Here is an 18,084-nt window from a genome sequence, read left to right as displayed (position 1 = left end):
TGAGTATTAAGTGTATATTAAAGAGATGCTTTAATATTTCTGGAAAACAGGATTATAAGTGGCACTCTATAAGTATGAATTCTATATTAAGTGAACTAAGTTTCTTAGATTTATTATTATATTAAATAATATTAAAGTTAATCCTAAAAAGATTGAAGCTATTTAAAGATAAAAGTCTCTAATAAATATAAAGAGAGTATAGTTATTCCTAAGATTTTATAATTTCTACTATATCTTTATTAAATGCTATAGTAAGATATTATAACTGCTTAATTAACTAACTTAGAAAGGAATATTCTTTATATAGAGTGATACTTATAAAGTAATATTCTAAAAACTTAAAAAAAAATTAATATTAGCTCTAATTCTTAAGTATTACTAGTATGATTTAGAAATATAATTGGAAATTGATATCTTAGAGGAAGTTATTATAGTAGTATTATCCTAATAATATATTAATAGCAAGTGGCACTTAATAGCCTATTTTTTTAAAATAATAGACTCTATATAAGTTAAATATAATATTTATGACTAAGAAATACTAATAATAGTATAAGTCTTAGAAATATAATAAGCTAAGTTTTAAAAATTAACTAGAAATAAATCTATCTAAATTCTTATTGATTACTAAGCCTTAAAATATTTTATAATAATAAAGAAACTTAATAATAGATAAGTATAGTGATTAGAAACCCTTTCTAGATATAGTTTTTACATTAAATATTAATCTAGATCCTTAAATAAGAGAGTTAATATCTTAATCTAATATATAAAGAATAACTAATAATCTAAGGAAAAGAACCCTTTATTATTACTTTTTAACTAATTTAACTCTTAGATTATAAAAAAACTCTAAGAATAAGATTATATATAGAAAGTAGAATCTAAGTTAGAAATCTTAGTTATTATAGATAATATACTATATATTATTACTAGAATTCTAAAGAGTAATTAGAAGAGTTAGAAAATTATAAAATATTATAAGGTGACTAAAGATTTTAAATTTAATTAGGATTTAATTAATAATTAATTAATATTTAAAAGGAGACTTTATATACTAAATAAGGAAGACTTTAGAGTATAATTACTAAATAAGATATATTAATAATCTGCTATTATTTATTCTAGAAAAAATAAGATGAAGAAGCTATTAAAAGAATAATATTACTAAAAAATATAAAATTAAAATATTAAGTGATATATTAATAACTATCTTATATATAAGAGAATAAATATATATAAAGATTTATTACTAAAATTATTAAAACTACTGCTTATATCTATTTAACTATAATAGTATATATTAATAGACTTTATATCTTATTTAGAAGATAAGCATAATTTTAATATAGTCTTTATAGTAGTAGACTAATTAAATAAAAAACTAAGATTGATTCTTTATACTAAGAATATTATAGCTAGAGAGATAGCTAGATTATAGATTAGATATATATTTTTTAAGATTAGCTTACTAGATTTAATAATATTAGATTAAGGGGGATAATTTGTATTAGAATTCTAAATAAAGATATATTATATCTTAGAGATTAAGCTGAAGCTATTAATAGTATATTATATATTTATAGATGAGTAAACTGAAATTATAAATTAATATCTTTTAGTCTGTTTATAACCTTATATTAGCTTCTACTAAGATGATTAGTTTAAATAATTACTAATAATAGACTTTGCTGCAGTATCCTTATCTTAGGAATTAACTAGACTATTGCCATTTAAGATTGAGAGAGGTTTTATACTAAGGATGTTGTTTGATTGGTTACCACTAAATGATAAGAACTCTACGTGGAATCAGGAGCAAGTCCAAACCTGGATAAAATGCTTATAATAGATATGGGATTATGTGAGACAGAATGTAATGTGAGTATAGGAATGGCAGAAAATACAGGTGAATAAGTATTGATGAGAGGTGGATTTTAATATAATTTAGCTTAGTAGTATATAATTACTATAAAAATATCTATAAGTTATTTTTTATAGATAAATCATATATAGAGAAGATATAGAGTTAGATATATCTTATAGAGATTACTTTATATCTTAATTTATACTATAGATTACTAAAGAATCTATATAATATTAAAAGAATAAATGACCTTTATTAATTAGTATTCTACATTATTAGAACCTTCTAGAAATCTAGATTACTAGGCACTAGCATATAATAGAGATAGCTTATAGATATCTAGAATAGAAGGAAGTATAAGTAGGAGGAAAGAGGCTAATAGTTATTCTTTCCTCTTCTTCTTCTCTCCAGTTTAGTCTCTTCGTGTTTAGCGACCAAATAGGTTTGGCATTGCATCGTCACAATAATTTGCTTTTTTAAATTTAAAATAACTAGTTTCTAGTTCTTTTTTAGTTATTAGTATTAATTTACAAAATAATCTAGCTTTCTATAATTAAAATAAGTTTTATTTTTTCTTAATTTATCTTTTTTTTCTTTAGACAAGATTATATTTAATTATATTATCATATCTTTATTTTTATTTTTAATTTAGTTCTAATACAAATTTATTTTATTTCTTTTAAATTCTCTCTTTTCTATTTATCTAGTATAGATAGTTAAGTTAATTTATAATACTATCTCTATTATTATTTAAAATATTTCTAGTTATAATATTATTATTAAGATTTAATATTTAATATTATTCTTTAATCCTTTATAGAACTAATCTTTAAATTTTTAATTATTTTATAAAAGTTCTTCTAATATCTATAAGAATTTTGAAATATACTCTCTAATTAAGATTTATTACTTAATATATTAGATCTTATTAATAATTTTAATTTCTTTATTAATGGTTCTCTATAGCTGATTAAGCTTTTTTTTGTAATATTAATAGCTGGAAAATATTATAATTATTTTAGGATTTCTTTATTCTTTATTGCTATTAATTTAATACTAGTTAGTGATATATAAAGTAAATTACTTTATAATTTCTTTATTAAGAAAGCTTAATACTGCTAGTATTTTATTAGATTTATTTATAATTTATTTACTATTATATATAAAATAAAGTTATATTTAGGTAAGATATATTTTAAGGATTCTATATTTTTCTTTAAATAGAGTTACTGTTCTAATTTTAACTTCTTAAAATATATAACTTAATCTTTTTTTATTATTAATTATAGCTTTTTCTAGATTATTAATATATTTTAATAGTGCTGTTATATTTTTATTATTAATAATTATAGTATCCTTATTATTAGTATTAATAGTTTATAAATTAGGACTTAGAGTTGCTAAAATTAAGGTTTAAAATATTATTATTATTTATTCTTAAGACTTCTCTTTTAACTGAGGGTCTTAAATTATTAAAAATTTTAATTAAATTACTATTAAGTATAAGTAGAATAACTATTAATAAGCAAAGTTAATTGTAAGGCGGAATCCTGGATGGAGTTGGGAATAGCTTCAAAGTACAGCGGGCACATGACCTCGCCCAGCTTCCCACCGCTAATTGGACTAGCGGCTTGGCAGACATCACCTTATAACTGTGAGTGGCCTTAGGCCTTTAGGAAACAGCAATTAGCTGCTGAGCATATATATATATATATTATATATTTAAATCTATTCCTAGACCAAAGTCAAATCCCAACTATATTCTTATAACCCCTATTATAGTCTAATTGCTCACTTCATAAAGACCCAGCAATTATTATCTGAAATAGCTTTAAAACATATCTTTCTATGTATCTAGGAATAAGCCTCTAAGAAATTATCATCTCTAATTAAATATTTTTTAAATATTAAAAAGATTCTAATAAAGAAAGAAAAAGTAAGAGTTATAGAGATAAAATTAAATAATAAAAGAGAAGACAAAACTAATATATTTTTAATAATAACTAATAAAATAAATACTAAGATTATAATTATAAAATTAGTAATTATAGAAATTTAGAATAAAATCTTAATACCTATAATTCTATTAAAGTTATTAATAAAATATTTAAAAAAAGATCTTCTAGTGATAATAATAAATAAATTTATTAAGTTTAAAATTAAAGTAATTAAAGCTATAAAGATATAATACTAAAGAATTATAATCTAAATTATATTTTAAAAACTTAAAAAGCTAGAGTAATAGTTATTATATTTATTATTAATAAGCTTATTAATATAGGACTTTAATATATAAGAAAATTTAAATTATCTTAATTTAAGAGAGAAAAGAAAAAAATAAAAGATAATTAATATTAAAATAATAATTAAGAAAAAATTACTAAGTTAAAAAAAATTATAAATATTTATAAAAGTTATTTTCCTAAAATAACTAAAGCTAGTATTTAAAAAAAAATATAATAATATTAATATAAAGGAACTAGAATCCTTTAAACTCTAATTTAAATATTATTTTATAAAATATAATTATTATTATAACTTTAAAGATACTAATTAATAGAAAATATTAACTATAGTTAAAGAGCTAAGCTAGAAAATATTTAATTAATAAAATATATTTATAAAAAATAAAATAAAAATTAATTATATAATATAAAAAGACTTTAAATTTTTTCTAATAAATATTATATATACTTTAGAACTATTATACTAAGATATAAATAAGTAATATTAATAGATATAGCAATAAAAAGACTAAATTATATCTAAATTTAATATTTATATCTAAAGACTAGAATACCTCTTAGAATAAATATATATAAATGAGAATTAAAAACATTATCTTAAAGATTAAATTATAGAGTTTATATATATTAAGATTATATAATAAGACAATAAATCTAAAGAGTATAATAACTATGTAATATATCTTTAAAAGATAAAAGATTCTATACTAGAATAAAAAAAGGAATTCTAAGCTACTTAGAAATAGACTATAGAGCTAAATTTAGATTTAAAAAATAAAGCTTTAAATTAAAATTTAAACTAAAATAATAAATCTAACTAAAAAGATAATTATTATAATAATTATTATTTCTAGAAAAAGTCTAAAATTAAAGGTTCTAAGAACAAGTTAAAGATCTAAAAATTATTAATATATATTTACTATAACAAAAAAAAATATATAAAAAAAAATTATTATTCTAAAGACTCTAGTAAAAGATCTAAAAAAGATTTAAAATAACTCTTTAATAAAATCTAATATATTATTATAATATTAAAGCTATATATTATATAATTAAATTAAAGATTATATATTAATATATATATTTATATATAAATCTTAAAAGACTATATAAAAGTACTTATCTTAATTAATAAAATTATTAAAAATAACTTTATAGACTAAAAATAAGTATAAAAGAATATATATTCTTTAATAGGTCTAATTATAATTATAAAGATAATCAATAGATATTTAATACTAATATATAAAAAGACTTTGCTAAATATTATTACTCCTAATTTAAAAAATAAACTAAGAAGCATCCAGCAGACTTATAGTATTATTAACATAAAAAGGTACAATATTGTACTTAGATTACTATAGCACTTGGCTGTAAATCCTGATATCCACTATATTATAAGATAGTAATATTACTGCCAGCCTATCGAACAGAAGGCTGAGCTCACACTCTACCATACAAGTTATAGAGCTGTACAGTAGTAGGACCCTGCAAAAAACAGAAGTAATATATTTATAGAGCACATGCTAAAACTGTATATAGAACAGATCACAGCCTAAGAATTCTATTAAGCTATAGAGGATAAAGAGACCGCTTATATTATAGACCTAAGAAGAGTTATAATAAAAAAAACTAACCTAGATAAGAAGAAGATTAAAGGTCTCTTATAACTAATAATTACTAATATTTTAAAACTACTAGTATACTTAGAATTATATCTTAACATCTTCTTAAAGAAATAGATAGTAGTATTATCTAAATATATAATTTATAATTATACTATTAATTTAAAGTCTAATAAAGAGTTATTATATTATTTAATTTATTAACTAAATCTAAAAAAATAAGAAATACTTTAAAAGTATCTAATAAAAAATCTAACTAAAAATTAAATTTATAAATTAAAGAATCCTATTAAAGTATCTATTTTATTTATATCTAAGAAGGATAGTAGCTTATAATTATATATTAACTACTAGAAGGTAAATATTATTATAGTTAAGAACTAATACCTTTTATTATTAATTAAAGAGATCCTAAGTCAGCTCTCTAAAATATTAATATTCATATAGCTGGATCTCTAGAATGTATATCATCATATCTAAATCAAGAAAGAAGATAAATAGAAAACTGCTTTTTATATCTAATATAAATATTATAAATATATTATTATACTATTTAGACTAATAAATATCCTAGTAATCTTTTAATTATATATAAATTAAGCACTAAGTAATCTTCTAGATATAAGCTATATAGTATATCTAGATAATATTATTATATATTTAAAAAATAAAGCCACCTATAAAAAAAATATTTATAAGATATTAAACTATTTATAATAGTATAAGTTATATATTAAACTATTAAAATATACTTTTAAAATTAATAAAATATATTTTTTAGATTTTATAGTTAAAATAAAAAGTATTTAAATAAAATCTAAATATATTACTATTATTTAGGAATGGCCTAAATCTAAGAATATATAAGATATAGCTTAATTCTTAGATTTTGCCAACTTCTATTATAGGTTTATTAAGAGATACTCTATAATTACTATATTATTATTAAATATAACTAAGAATTATAAATAGATATAAAAAAGATTAAAAATAGAATAAGAAGCTAATACAAAGTTTATTTTTACTAAAGAAATATGAAATATCTTTAAAATCCTTAAGAAATACTTTATATAAGTATCTATACTTAAATATTTTAAATTAAAACTTCTATTTAGAGTAAAAACTAATATATTAAATTTTATTATAATAATAATCCTAAATTAGTTAAAAGCTAATAAATTATAATATCTAATAATATTTTACTTTTAAAAAATAACTTTAGCTAAACTTAACTATAAAATATATAATAAAGAGCTATTAATTATTATTAAAGTCTTTAAATATTAAAAACACTATCTAAAAGATAATAATAAGCTTATAATTATTCTTTTAAATTATAATAATCTTTAGTATTTTATAACTATAAAAAAACTAAACTAAAGGCAGACTTAATAAGTTAAAAAGCTTATAGTATTTAATTTTAATATTAAGTATTAGCTAAGATATAAAAATCCTATAGATATATTAAGTTAAAAGCTAGATTATATTAAAGTTAAAGATAACTAACAGATTTTACTGCTAATATTAAAGAAAAAGCTAAGCTAAGGACTTTACTTAATAAAAATAAAATCTTCTAAATATAGATATAGTTCTAATAATATAGAATTTATATATCTAAAAAAAGTAATAAAAACTCTTTAAATTAATAATAATTTAAATTCTAGATATTAAAATATATCTAATAATTAAAAAAAAATAATTATTAATATTATAAGAAATCTAGAATTCTTAATACTAAGATCTAAAGTAATAATAGTTACTACAATTAAAATAATCTATTTAGATATATCTAAAAAGCTTACTGCTATTATTTATTATTATTAGCAAGTAGACATATAAGCTAGAAATATATAAAAATAGATGACAGATCTAAATTTAAAAGTAGATCATTCCTATTAATATATTAAAGCTAATAACCTACTTAGATTTAAAAGCGCAGTATATATGCTATATAACTATATACTTAGACAAGAAGTCCTGCAAGTTAATCATAATAACCTATAAAAAGGTTATTTTAGTATCAAAAGAACATATAAAATAATATTATTAAAATATTTTTAGTAAAGACTTTATAATACAGTTTAATACTATTACTTAATATATATAAAGTACCAACATAATCATATACTATAATATAAAGAATATAAGCTAATAAAGCCATTACTAAAACCTATAAAACCTTAAGAGTTAGTTACCTTAGATTTCATAATAGAATTTCTATCTTTAAATTAGAGAGAAAAAACATATAATACCATTATAATTATTATAGAACTATTAACAAAATATATTATATATAAATCTATATCTACTACTATATTAATAAAAGAACTAGCAGAGATTATATACAAATTAGTAATTAAATACTTCACTATATCTAAGAATATTATAAGTAATTAAGCAATGATATTTATAGCCACATTTTAGAAAATACTTTATTAACACCTTAGTATAAGAAGAAGAATTAGCACAGTCTATTATCTTTAAACTAATAACCAAATAGAATAATAGAATCAGATATTAGAATATTACCTTTAATTATATATTAATTTATTATAAAATAACTAGATATAGTGATTAGTATTAGCTTAATATATATATAATAATAGTATGCATAACATTACTGGAATATCATCTACCAAAGTACTAATAGACTTTTAGAGAGATATTTATATTAATATTAATTAGAACCCTCTAGATATAGATTCTAATAAAGAAATCTTAAAGATAAAAAAGGATTAAATACTAGCAACTAAATAAGTAATTTAATTATAAATTAAATATAAAGAACTTTAAAAGCTATTAGAGAAAGTATTAAAGAATTAGTTTAAATATTTTAATAAGAAACGCATAGTAATGCAGTTTTAAATTAGTAATAAAGTGATATTATAAACTATAAACATCTACCCTCTAGATAAGAAAAAATTAAAGTTTAATTTTAAGTTTATTAGATCTTTCTAAATATTAAATATATAAAGAACAAATATATATAAGCTAAAAATATCCTCATAATACTAACAATTATATCTAGTATTCTATATCTCCTTACTAGAATTATTCAAAGATATAGCTAAAAATAAAACCCTATTTAATAGTCTTATTATAAATAATATTAGAGAATATAAGATTAAAGAAATTTATATGAAAAAAAACTCTAAAAAAAATAAAATATATCTTATTAAGTAGATAAGCTATTTTAAAGAAAATTATATATAGAAATTTAAAAAGAATATTAGTGATTATACTATATTTAAAACTTACTTTTAAAATTATAAGACTATTTATAACTTAAAGTAAGAAAGAAAGAGATAAAGAAAAATTTAATTTATAATAGCTAAGAATAAATATAGAATCTATTTTATATTATAAACTATTAGTAAGGGTTATTAATTATAAAATTTAAAAGAAATTTATATTATATAATTAATAAAGACTTAATTAATTAATTATAAAAGTTAAGGGAATAAATTATAAGATTAAGAATCTAAAAATCTAGATATAAGTGCCTACCTATAAATAAGCTTAATAAGGAAAAATAAAAGAGATTCTTTTTCTCTATTAAAGTTAGCAGGATTACCAGCTAAATATATTAACTAGAAATAAGAATAATAAAGATAAAGCTCCTCTAATAAGATAGTATAAATTATTATAATTAAATACTTTTTAAGTAGATTAAACTAAATTAAGGCTATATTTTTATTATTAATTTTAGCACTAGAGTCTATCTTAATAATATATTTTCTAAATATATAATTTAAAGTCTTAAGTACTCTATTTAATATATAATATTAATTATTAAAGTCTCTTACTATTAAACTCTGATAGAACTTATTAGCTAAAGTCTTTAAGTAATCTAATAAAGACTTAAAGTATTATAAATTATTAATATTAGTTATAAAATAAGAGATATTTAATAATATAGATACTTAAACTAAAGTATAAATATATACTTATAAGAATATATTTATATTTAAATGTTTAATAATATATGCATAACTAAGTTATAATATTATAATAAATATACTACTGCTTAATATAGTTATAAAGATTTAAAATAGTCTATAATTAAAAATAGGCTAAATATAGAAATTTATATAAAAACTTAACTATATATTTCTATACCTTATTAATATTAAAACCCTATATATAAAATATTATCACTTATCTTACCCTTTAGAGATGCAGGAGGCTAGGAGTTATTAGACATAATATTAGAAGTAGAGACTATACTAAAAGACTTAATTAGAGGACCTTTAGAAATATATAGAGGTTTAAGCTATTTATTTATTTATATTATTAATAACTGCATTAATATTTATCTAACTTTATAATTTATTTTATATAGCTAACTTATCTATATAAACAATATTTTTGCAAGGTACTCTAAATATAAAGATAAATCTAGATTAATAATAATAAACTACTACTATATTAATATTTTCTTAAGTATTAAGATGCTACTCTTAAAAAAAGAGATAACTAGAATAGATTTAAATTATTAGAATTAAATACTTTAAATTAACTATTATACTTAACTATAAAATAATTAAAATTATTTTACTATTACCCTAAGCATTAAATTAATATAGAAAAAATAAGAAATTAATAATATAAAATGCACTAAATCTATATTTAATAAAATTTTAATAAAAAAATATAGTATTAAGATAATATTTATTATTAAGAAAGAAGATAAGACTAAAAAAAAAAAGAGAAAGAAAAAGAAAATTAGAATAAAAAAGATAAAAATTTATATATACTTACTACTAGTATTAATCTTAATTATTTTTTATATATTTAATCTTCTATCTAATACTTATTATCTATCTTTGATTTCTTTACTAAAAATAAGGATTTTATTATAAATTTAAAATTATTAATTTTATATACTAAATCTTATAAGCTTATAAAGTTTTAGACTCAGGGACGCACCCTTATAAAGAGAGAGATAGTTATAAGATAGAATCCTAGATAAAGTTAGGAATAGCTTTAAAGTATAATAGATATATAACCTTATCTAGCTTCCCACCACTAATTGGACTAGCGGCTTGGCAGACACCACCTTATAACCGCGGGTAGTCTCAGGCCTTTAGAAAGCAGCAATTAGCTGCTGAGCATACGTGTATATATGTTATATATTCGAATCTATTCCTAGGCCGAAGCCGAATCCCAGCTACGTTCTTGCAACCCCCGTCACATTAATAGACTTCTAAGATTAAAAGATCTAATTAGATAAAAGAAATAAGAATAAGACTTTTAAATATTTTAATTAATAGAAGATTATATATTTAAGTTATCTTAGTTAATTTAAGATAATAAAAGAAAATTAAATATAGAGTAAATAAATATTTTTATATAACTTTTCTCTATTATAGTCATTATAGTCTATTCCTTACATCTGACTCTAATAAGTCTAATTATATCTATCATAGTTATATACTAATAATTAGCTCTGACAGCTATAATAGCCCTAATTCTAATATATTCTAGCTCCTTGTGTGACGTTTCCAGATAATCCTTTGTTCCCATGCATTAGCGTTCCTTGTTCATTGGCTGTAATGTTCTGATTCTCTGACAAATATGTAGGCACTAGGCCTAATTAAGAATAGTTACTATAATTAATTATAATATAGCTATAATTGCTATAATATAAGAATAAAGATATTAGAGAAAGTCTATAATAGCTATAATAAAGAATAACTGTATAAAAACACTCATTTACTATATATTTAGTTTTCTTCTATTATCTTAAATTAACTATATTAAGTACCCCTTAACTAAGATAATTTAAATATATGATCTTCTATTGATTAGAATATTTAGATCTTATTTTTATTTTTTTTATCTATTGTGACCTTTTGACCTTAGAAGCCTATTAACTTTGCCCATTAATAGCTATCCTAGCTATACTCGATGGTAAAGTAACCGAAGTTTCCGATAATAATACTTTAAAAGATCTCTTTTATCTTAGAAATACTTTCATTATCAGATTATTATTATATTTAGTTATTAACAAGGATTATCTTTAGGAATCTCTGTATGGTTCACCCCTCATATCATACCTCAACACAGCCCGTGACAGCTAAGGTGTATCCAGGCGCGTGACAATAATGCATTGTCAGTTACAAACGTACAGGCTCGACTTTCACCGAGCTATCAGTTTGCCTGCCCGCTACAAGGGATCTGGGACACGGACGACGTTCAACAAAGTCACGTAGATTTGCAAAAGTGACATTGGCGATTTCGGTAAGTGCGTCTTCAGTAAAGAAGCCCTGGTGGCTGCAAATGAGGACATTTGGAAAGGTCAACAATCGCATCAAAACGTCGTCATCGATGATCGTTCCCGAGTGGTCTTTGTAGAATAAACCCCTCTCGGCCTCATATACATCCAGTGCTAGTCCACCGAGATGATGTGACTTGAGAGACCCGAGAACTGCCGTAGAGTCGATCAGACCGCCGCGTGATGTGTTGACCAATAAAGCCCCCGGTTTCATAATAGAAAGCATCTCCGGGTTGATCAAATGCCGCGTGGAATCAGTTAGCGGACAATGAAGGCTGACGATATCGGATTCTGCCAACAGTCGCTCAAGACCAACAAATTGACCGTACCGCGCGAAATCAGGATTTTCATAAACATCGTATGCTAGCATCTTGCAACCAAATCCACTGAAGATGCGGGCAGTTGCTAGACCAATTCGGCCAACGCCAACGATCCCGACGGTTTTTCCATTAAGCTTTTTTCCTATGAGGCCCTCGATGTTGAAGTTGGCTTCGCGAACCCTGTTGAAGGCGCGATGGGTCTTACGATTCAAAGTCTGAACTAATGCAATGACAAATTCGGCAACAGCTTCAGGTGAATAAGCTGGAACATGAGCAACGAACAAGCCCAATTCCCCGGCAGCGACGAGGTCGACGTGGTTGAAACCGGCACACCGGAGAAGAATAGCACGGACTCCATTGGCGTGCAATATCGTCAAAGTATCCTTGCCAAGCGTATCGTTGACAAAGATGCATACAGCATCATAACCCCGCGCCAATGAAGCTGTTTCTGAAGACAAAGCAAAATCTAGATACTCAATGTCACAAAGTGTTCCGTGGGGTTTGGAGGCCGCTATGTCAAAGTAAAAACGGTCATACTGCTTGGCGCTGAAAACAACAAGTTTTGTCCTTTGTAGAGATTCCATTTGGTACGAGATAATGTTCGTAATTGAATTGGACGTGTCTCACATTGTGTTGGGAACGACAAAAGTCGGGGCATCCTAAATGTCAGCTGTCAGTCATGACGGCCGCTACCACTTTCACGAGCATGATATTGTAACCTCGGTTCGATTACTCATTAAAATATGATTCATTAGCGAACAGGGCATAAGGACGCTCGGTAAGCTCGCCAAAAGAGTTGTGTTTCCGTTTGCGGCTCACTATGAACTATGTAGTCGCCCCCGATGGTGAGCCATTTTGAACAACCAATCAATCAGACGCTAATCCTCATAAAACATCCTTGGCTGTGGTCCCTAAGCTTGAGTAAGTTTTAGGGTTAAAACTGCCTAGGGCTGTAACAGGAAAATCTCTGACCCCCCCCAGCTCACATCTTGATGTCATCCACTATTAGATGAATCTTCTGCCATCGAAAAAAAAAGCAGGTTTAGTTCATTTAGAGGAAGCGAATAATTAGGAACTATATGGGGCTTTAAAAACCACACTTTCATCGGCTACTCTCTCATTGTGGTACGAAAAGCTCATTAGCCCCTTACATCATGGCAGTACATGAGGCGCTTGGGTTCGCCCGGCGTGAGTCTATATTTCAGCATGACCAAGTGAAAACCCATTTGGTCAGGTGTGATTGGTCAGGGCCAACCATTGATGTAGGTGATTTTGCTCAATTACCCCTACTTGTCCATGCGTCAATGTTGATAAAAAGACAGACTTTGTACGCAGGAATAGCGGGTAGCTTTGTAGACGGCAAATCTCGAATTGCGATAGCGCTTCGCAATGAAACATACCTTCTCGATTTTTTGGAGCAAGATTTCGAAGGATCAGATTTAGAGGGCGCTATATGTCATTTCATCCTCACAGAGCTCCAGAACTACAGCAATATACACGCTGAGAAGATACTTGGAGCCGCACTTTCCAAGTCTTTACATGCGCACTGCCCATCCCTCTGCCCACGTTTGTGGCTGGAGCTAGATATTATAGCAATTCTACTACATGAGGAGCCAGGCGCAGAACATATAGTGGGCTCAGAAGCTGTCACACATCTGAAAGGAAAGGGGATCGATGAGCAAGCTGAATCTGTGTCCCGGAAGTGCATCAGGTAGCACTAATCACCCAGTCGATAACCTGCGAATTATTGGCTGATGTTTCGTGTATCCAGATTTTTCGGTCCAAACAAACTGCCATTTCTACATGTGGATTTTCTCGGAGCGGTAGAAGTTGATTCTGGATTTCATATCCACATTGCAGATCTTGAATCATTCTCAAAAACAGTGCGATCAAAGACTTGGTCGGGAGTACAACATTATGTTGAGGACTTGACGCGTCGAAAGGTGAAGATTGCTTTCTTCAGTGCGACACCCCAGGGTGGCGGCGTCGCGCTGATGCGTCATGCGCTCGTCCGATTTTCACATATACTTGGTGTCGATCTCAAATGGTAATGTGATTCGTTATAGCAGACCTTTGACATCACGGGTTCCGTTACTGATTGACTATGACCTCTAGGTACGTGCCGAAACCACGACCGGGTGTCTTTCGTATTACCAAAACAAATCATAACATCCTCCAAGGAGTTGCTGAGCCGCATGAGCGACTGGACCTGGACCAACAAGGAGTACTAATGGATTGGATTGAAGACAATGCGCGCAGATATTGGACGCGGAAGGGCGGTCCTCTATGTCGATCTTCTGAAGGCGGTGCTGATATTATCATTATTGATGACCCTCAGATGCCTGCCCTAATCCCTATTGCGAAACAGGTAGACCCAAAAAGACCTGTGATTTATCGCAGCCATATTCAGATGCGAAGTGATCTAATTTCGACTCCTGGGAGCCCTCAGTCGGAGGTATGGGATTTCCTGTGGGCTTATATTAAGCTCGCAGACATTTTCATCAGTCACCCAGTGGCTGCATTCGTTCCTCACAATGTTCCCAGGGAAACACTTGGCTACATGCCGGCATCTACGGACTGGCTAGATGGATTGAACAAAGATATGAGGGACTGGGATTATGCTTACTATGGGCGTATCTTCAACCATGATTGTCGAAACGCTGGTATGCCGCCGATCAACTATCCGGATGATCAGTATATTGTTCAGATAGCTCGATTTGACCCGTCCAAAGGGATCATAGGTGTTTTGAAATCGTACGCGGAGTTTCGACGCCTACTAGCCGAACACTCCCCCAACGTAAAGGCACCCAAGCTTCTGATATGCGGCCATGGTTCAGTAGACGATCCTGATGGTTCTCTTGTCTACGATGATGTGCTCAAGTGGATCAGGCAGAATGCGTCTGCGCTGTCCGACGATATTACCGTCATGCGTCTGGGTCCATCTGATCAGGTCCTGAATACCTTGCTATCTAATGCAGCGATTGTATTACAACTATCAGAGTGTGAAGGGTTTGAAGTGAAAGTTTCCGAGGCGATCCACAAGGGCAAGCCTGTCATTGCCACAAAAGCAGGCGGTATTCCTCTCCAAGTTCAAGACCAGGTAAACGGATTCTTAGTAGAAGTGGGCGACGTGCAGAGTGTAGCACATCACTTGCTACGACTCTGGACTGATTCCGACCTGTATGGTCGGATATCTTCTTCCCGTTCTTCGTATCGCGTTAGTGATGAGGTTAGCACCGTTGGGCAAGCTCTCAATTGGTTTTATTTGTCCTCATTATTGACTCGAAATATGGGACTAAAACCCAATGGGCGATGGATTCACGATCTCGGACGCGAGTCTCTGGGACAAGTTTACACTAAAGCGGAGGGGAAATTAAAGCGAGCTGTAGACGAAGCCGCTCTGTCCGTCTAATCGTGTAGCTAAATGTATCTTGAGTAATCTGATGCATGTGATTACATGTGTTCTAACTTTCTCTATCAATTTTCTTGATCATCTCTAGCAGCGTTTATAACTCGCTCTGATATTACAGCTTCCAATTTATAGCAAGGTTTGATGGTGAGTTCGTTGGCATAAAAGTCTTGCTTTGTCCTGCTGCGAATCACTTAGCAGGATCGAGGAGGAAAGCAAGGCTTGTTTGGTATTGCCCAGGCCAAATGATGACTGCCTGACTCGCTTTTCTGCCACTTTCTTGTTTATCAGTTAGGAGTAGTGGCTTAGTGACTAATCGATGGTTCATAAACTTAGGTCACGACCAATCCAAAGCATCGTTAAACGACCCCTTTTCATATATTCTAGCCTTGAGCACCTATGAGAGAGATTAAGTCAATTTCCACTCAGTCCCAAACTTTGATTCGAGAATAAACACGTTCTGTGACTATCACATCTCTCATCACTTGCGCATGCGGCCTATCTACGCCTTGATTTCAGAACCCACGGCCAAAGGATGATTACCTAATCATCATACACTACTGTAGAATGCAACGAGGAAATATCGCGGGGCCGTTGTGAGCGCTCCCGAGGATGACGCACAAGATGAGGAGATGACTTTCAACTACGAAGGTTATGCTGTTTTGCCTTGGGACCCTCCGTCGGGCCAGGCACTGAAGTGGCTGGATGATGTTCTCGAACAGAACTCGACAACCACACTTTGTGTCCGGGGCAGATACGGGACTCAATTATCGAAAGCTCTCGTTAACTTCGTAGAGCATGACCTATTGGAAGCAAGGGTACGTTATTCGTGAAAAACATATACTCCACAAGCTTACGCGCCGAGCTGATAGATGCACTACATTCTTTCCCTTCTTGGTGGAAATGACATAAAGGATGTCGTTCGTGGAGAACCCATTCTAGTGAACTGCGCCCAAGCCACAGAACCGCCCTCAATCTATAGGCTAGGACCCTACGGATACCATCGAAACAAAGCAATCTGCTTGCTGCGGCTTGTGCGGGGAAACGTTCGGTTTCAGCTATACGATAAGTCGCATACGCTCGACCGGACAACTCTCGATCGGAAGAGATTAGAAGGTCCTCTATGCCTGGTACCGCTAGAGTTATCTCAGAAAGTGGTAGCCTATATACTATCAGATATGTGCTTCAATTGGCCGAGTGAAAGTGATGGTCTATTTGTTCTCCAGACCTTTTCTCTTGAACGGCAACGGATTATGATTCAGAGGGATGATGTCCCCGTCAAAGTAGCGCCATTCCATGCAACACCTACGATCAGAAACCTGGAAAAGGGGTGAGAACTTCTCGATAAGCATGCATAGTTTGTCATTTTATCCCACTATCTATTGATCTAAATCATGCCGCTGCATCAGAGTCAAATAATCGTCCAATAATGCCAGCGCTATAGCTGCATAGCTCTTGTAATCTGCAAACGAATCACTAGCACGAAATAGCCTGCAGAATGACTCAATTTCATTTTGCTTCAGATCTCTTAGTCGTTTGAAGGCAGAGTATAAGGTCTTTCCCAAGCCGGGAACTCCCAACTCCGCCTCTATGGCTCCCGCTTTCTGGTTAACTTGAACCGTATCCCGAAGCCTATTATAATCCATGTTACGCTCCTTTGCATACTCTCGAAGCTTTCCCTGAGAATTGACTCCTCGATTCTCCCGTATTCTCCACAATTCTTTATCTGCAAAATCTGAGTCTGGGTGCCGGCCATGGTATTGGGCGGATATCCACTGTGCTTGCAGCATGAAAACGAACATGTCTGACACGTCTGCGGCACTCTTTGGCCAAGATAATTGGTTGGCTGACATTTGATCCAATTGAGCGATCAAATAGGCCCGGTCGCGATCAAGCAAGTGAAGTGAGTGTCGATTTCGTTCCACAAAGACAAGAAACTTGTGAGCGCCTACAGTTTGTTCATCGTCCACCGTTGTCTGCATTTCGGCCCTAATATACCCGGGGCATTAACTAACTGAGGGCATCCCAGTGCATTCCGACCTTACCTGAGATTGCGCAAAATTCTGTGGCAGGTACATTCCCAGCTACCTAGTACGTTGTTCCGATGTTTTGTCGCTTGGTTAACGCGTCGTTACATTTGCATCAGCCTGTGGGGTCAGACATGGGAACCAATCATTATATGCATGGACCCAAGTCGATTCAAGAAGGATTGACTTGGCAAAATGATATTAGTTTTGGAATAACTTAGCTTAGAGACCAGATTACCTGACGGCTATCCCAATATGGCGATTGCAGCGCATAAATCCACTCATGTGCTCTTGTTGGATAGCGAGCTTTAGTCGA

At 28.6% G+C, this 18,084-nt stretch overlaps 3 protein-coding genes across 3 annotated transcripts, besides 7 other annotated features; 1 reads left to right on the top strand and 2 right to left on the bottom strand.

Annotated features, from left to right (window-relative positions):
* Nucleotides 1-1,941: part of a repeat region (Identified by RepeatMasker using a combination of RepBase library and repeat library created with RepeatScout) that runs on past the window's edge.
* Nucleotides 1,942-2,327: a repeat region (Identified by RepeatMasker using a combination of RepBase library and repeat library created with RepeatScout).
* Nucleotides 2,319-3,400: a repeat region (Identified by RepeatMasker using a combination of RepBase library and repeat library created with RepeatScout).
* Nucleotides 3,398-10,930: a repeat region (Identified by RepeatMasker using a combination of RepBase library and repeat library created with RepeatScout).
* Nucleotides 10,931-11,313: a repeat region (Identified by RepeatMasker using a combination of RepBase library and repeat library created with RepeatScout).
* Nucleotides 11,314-11,360: 47 nt separating this feature from the next.
* Nucleotides 11,361-11,672: a repeat region (Identified by RepeatMasker using a combination of RepBase library and repeat library created with RepeatScout).
* Nucleotides 11,673-11,841: a repeat region (Identified by RepeatMasker using a combination of RepBase library and repeat library created with RepeatScout).
* Nucleotides 11,842-11,854: 13 nt separating this feature from the next.
* UA08_04454 (hypothetical protein) lies at nt 11,855-12,916 on the bottom strand (the record flags this gene model as incomplete). Its single annotated transcript, XM_020266779.1, has 1 exon — nt 11,855-12,916. One exon carries the CDS (start codon nt 12,914-12,916, stop codon nt 11,855-11,857), a length of 1,062 nt encoding a protein of 353 aa, XP_020120841.1.
* Nucleotides 12,917-13,486: 570 nt separating this feature from the next.
* Nucleotides 13,487-15,744, top strand: UA08_04453 (hypothetical protein; the record flags this gene model as incomplete). The annotated part of the gene is made up of 4 exons (XM_020266778.1): nt 13,487-13,520; nt 13,668-14,043; nt 14,104-14,379; nt 14,448-15,744. 4 exons carry the CDS (start codon nt 13,487-13,489, stop codon nt 15,742-15,744), a joined length of 1,983 nt encoding a protein of 660 aa, XP_020120842.1.
* Nucleotides 15,745-17,120: 1,376 nt separating this feature from the next.
* Nucleotides 17,121-17,723, bottom strand: UA08_04452 (hypothetical protein; the record flags this gene model as incomplete). Its single annotated transcript, XM_020266777.1, has 1 exon — nt 17,121-17,723. The coding sequence occupies one exon, from the start codon at nt 17,721-17,723 to the stop codon at nt 17,121-17,123; it is 603 nt and encodes a 200-aa protein (XP_020120441.1).
* Nucleotides 17,724-18,084: the final 361 nt, after the last annotated feature.

The sequence above is a fragment of the Talaromyces atroroseus genome (assembly GCF_001907595.1).
Source record: "Talaromyces atroroseus strain IBT 11181 chromosome Unknown scaffold_4, whole genome shotgun sequence".
Lineage (NCBI taxonomy): Eukaryota > Fungi > Ascomycota > Eurotiomycetes > Eurotiales > Trichocomaceae > Talaromyces > Talaromyces atroroseus.
Note: the sequence above shows the minus strand (reverse complement) of the source record. Positions and strands in the feature narration are given on the sequence as shown.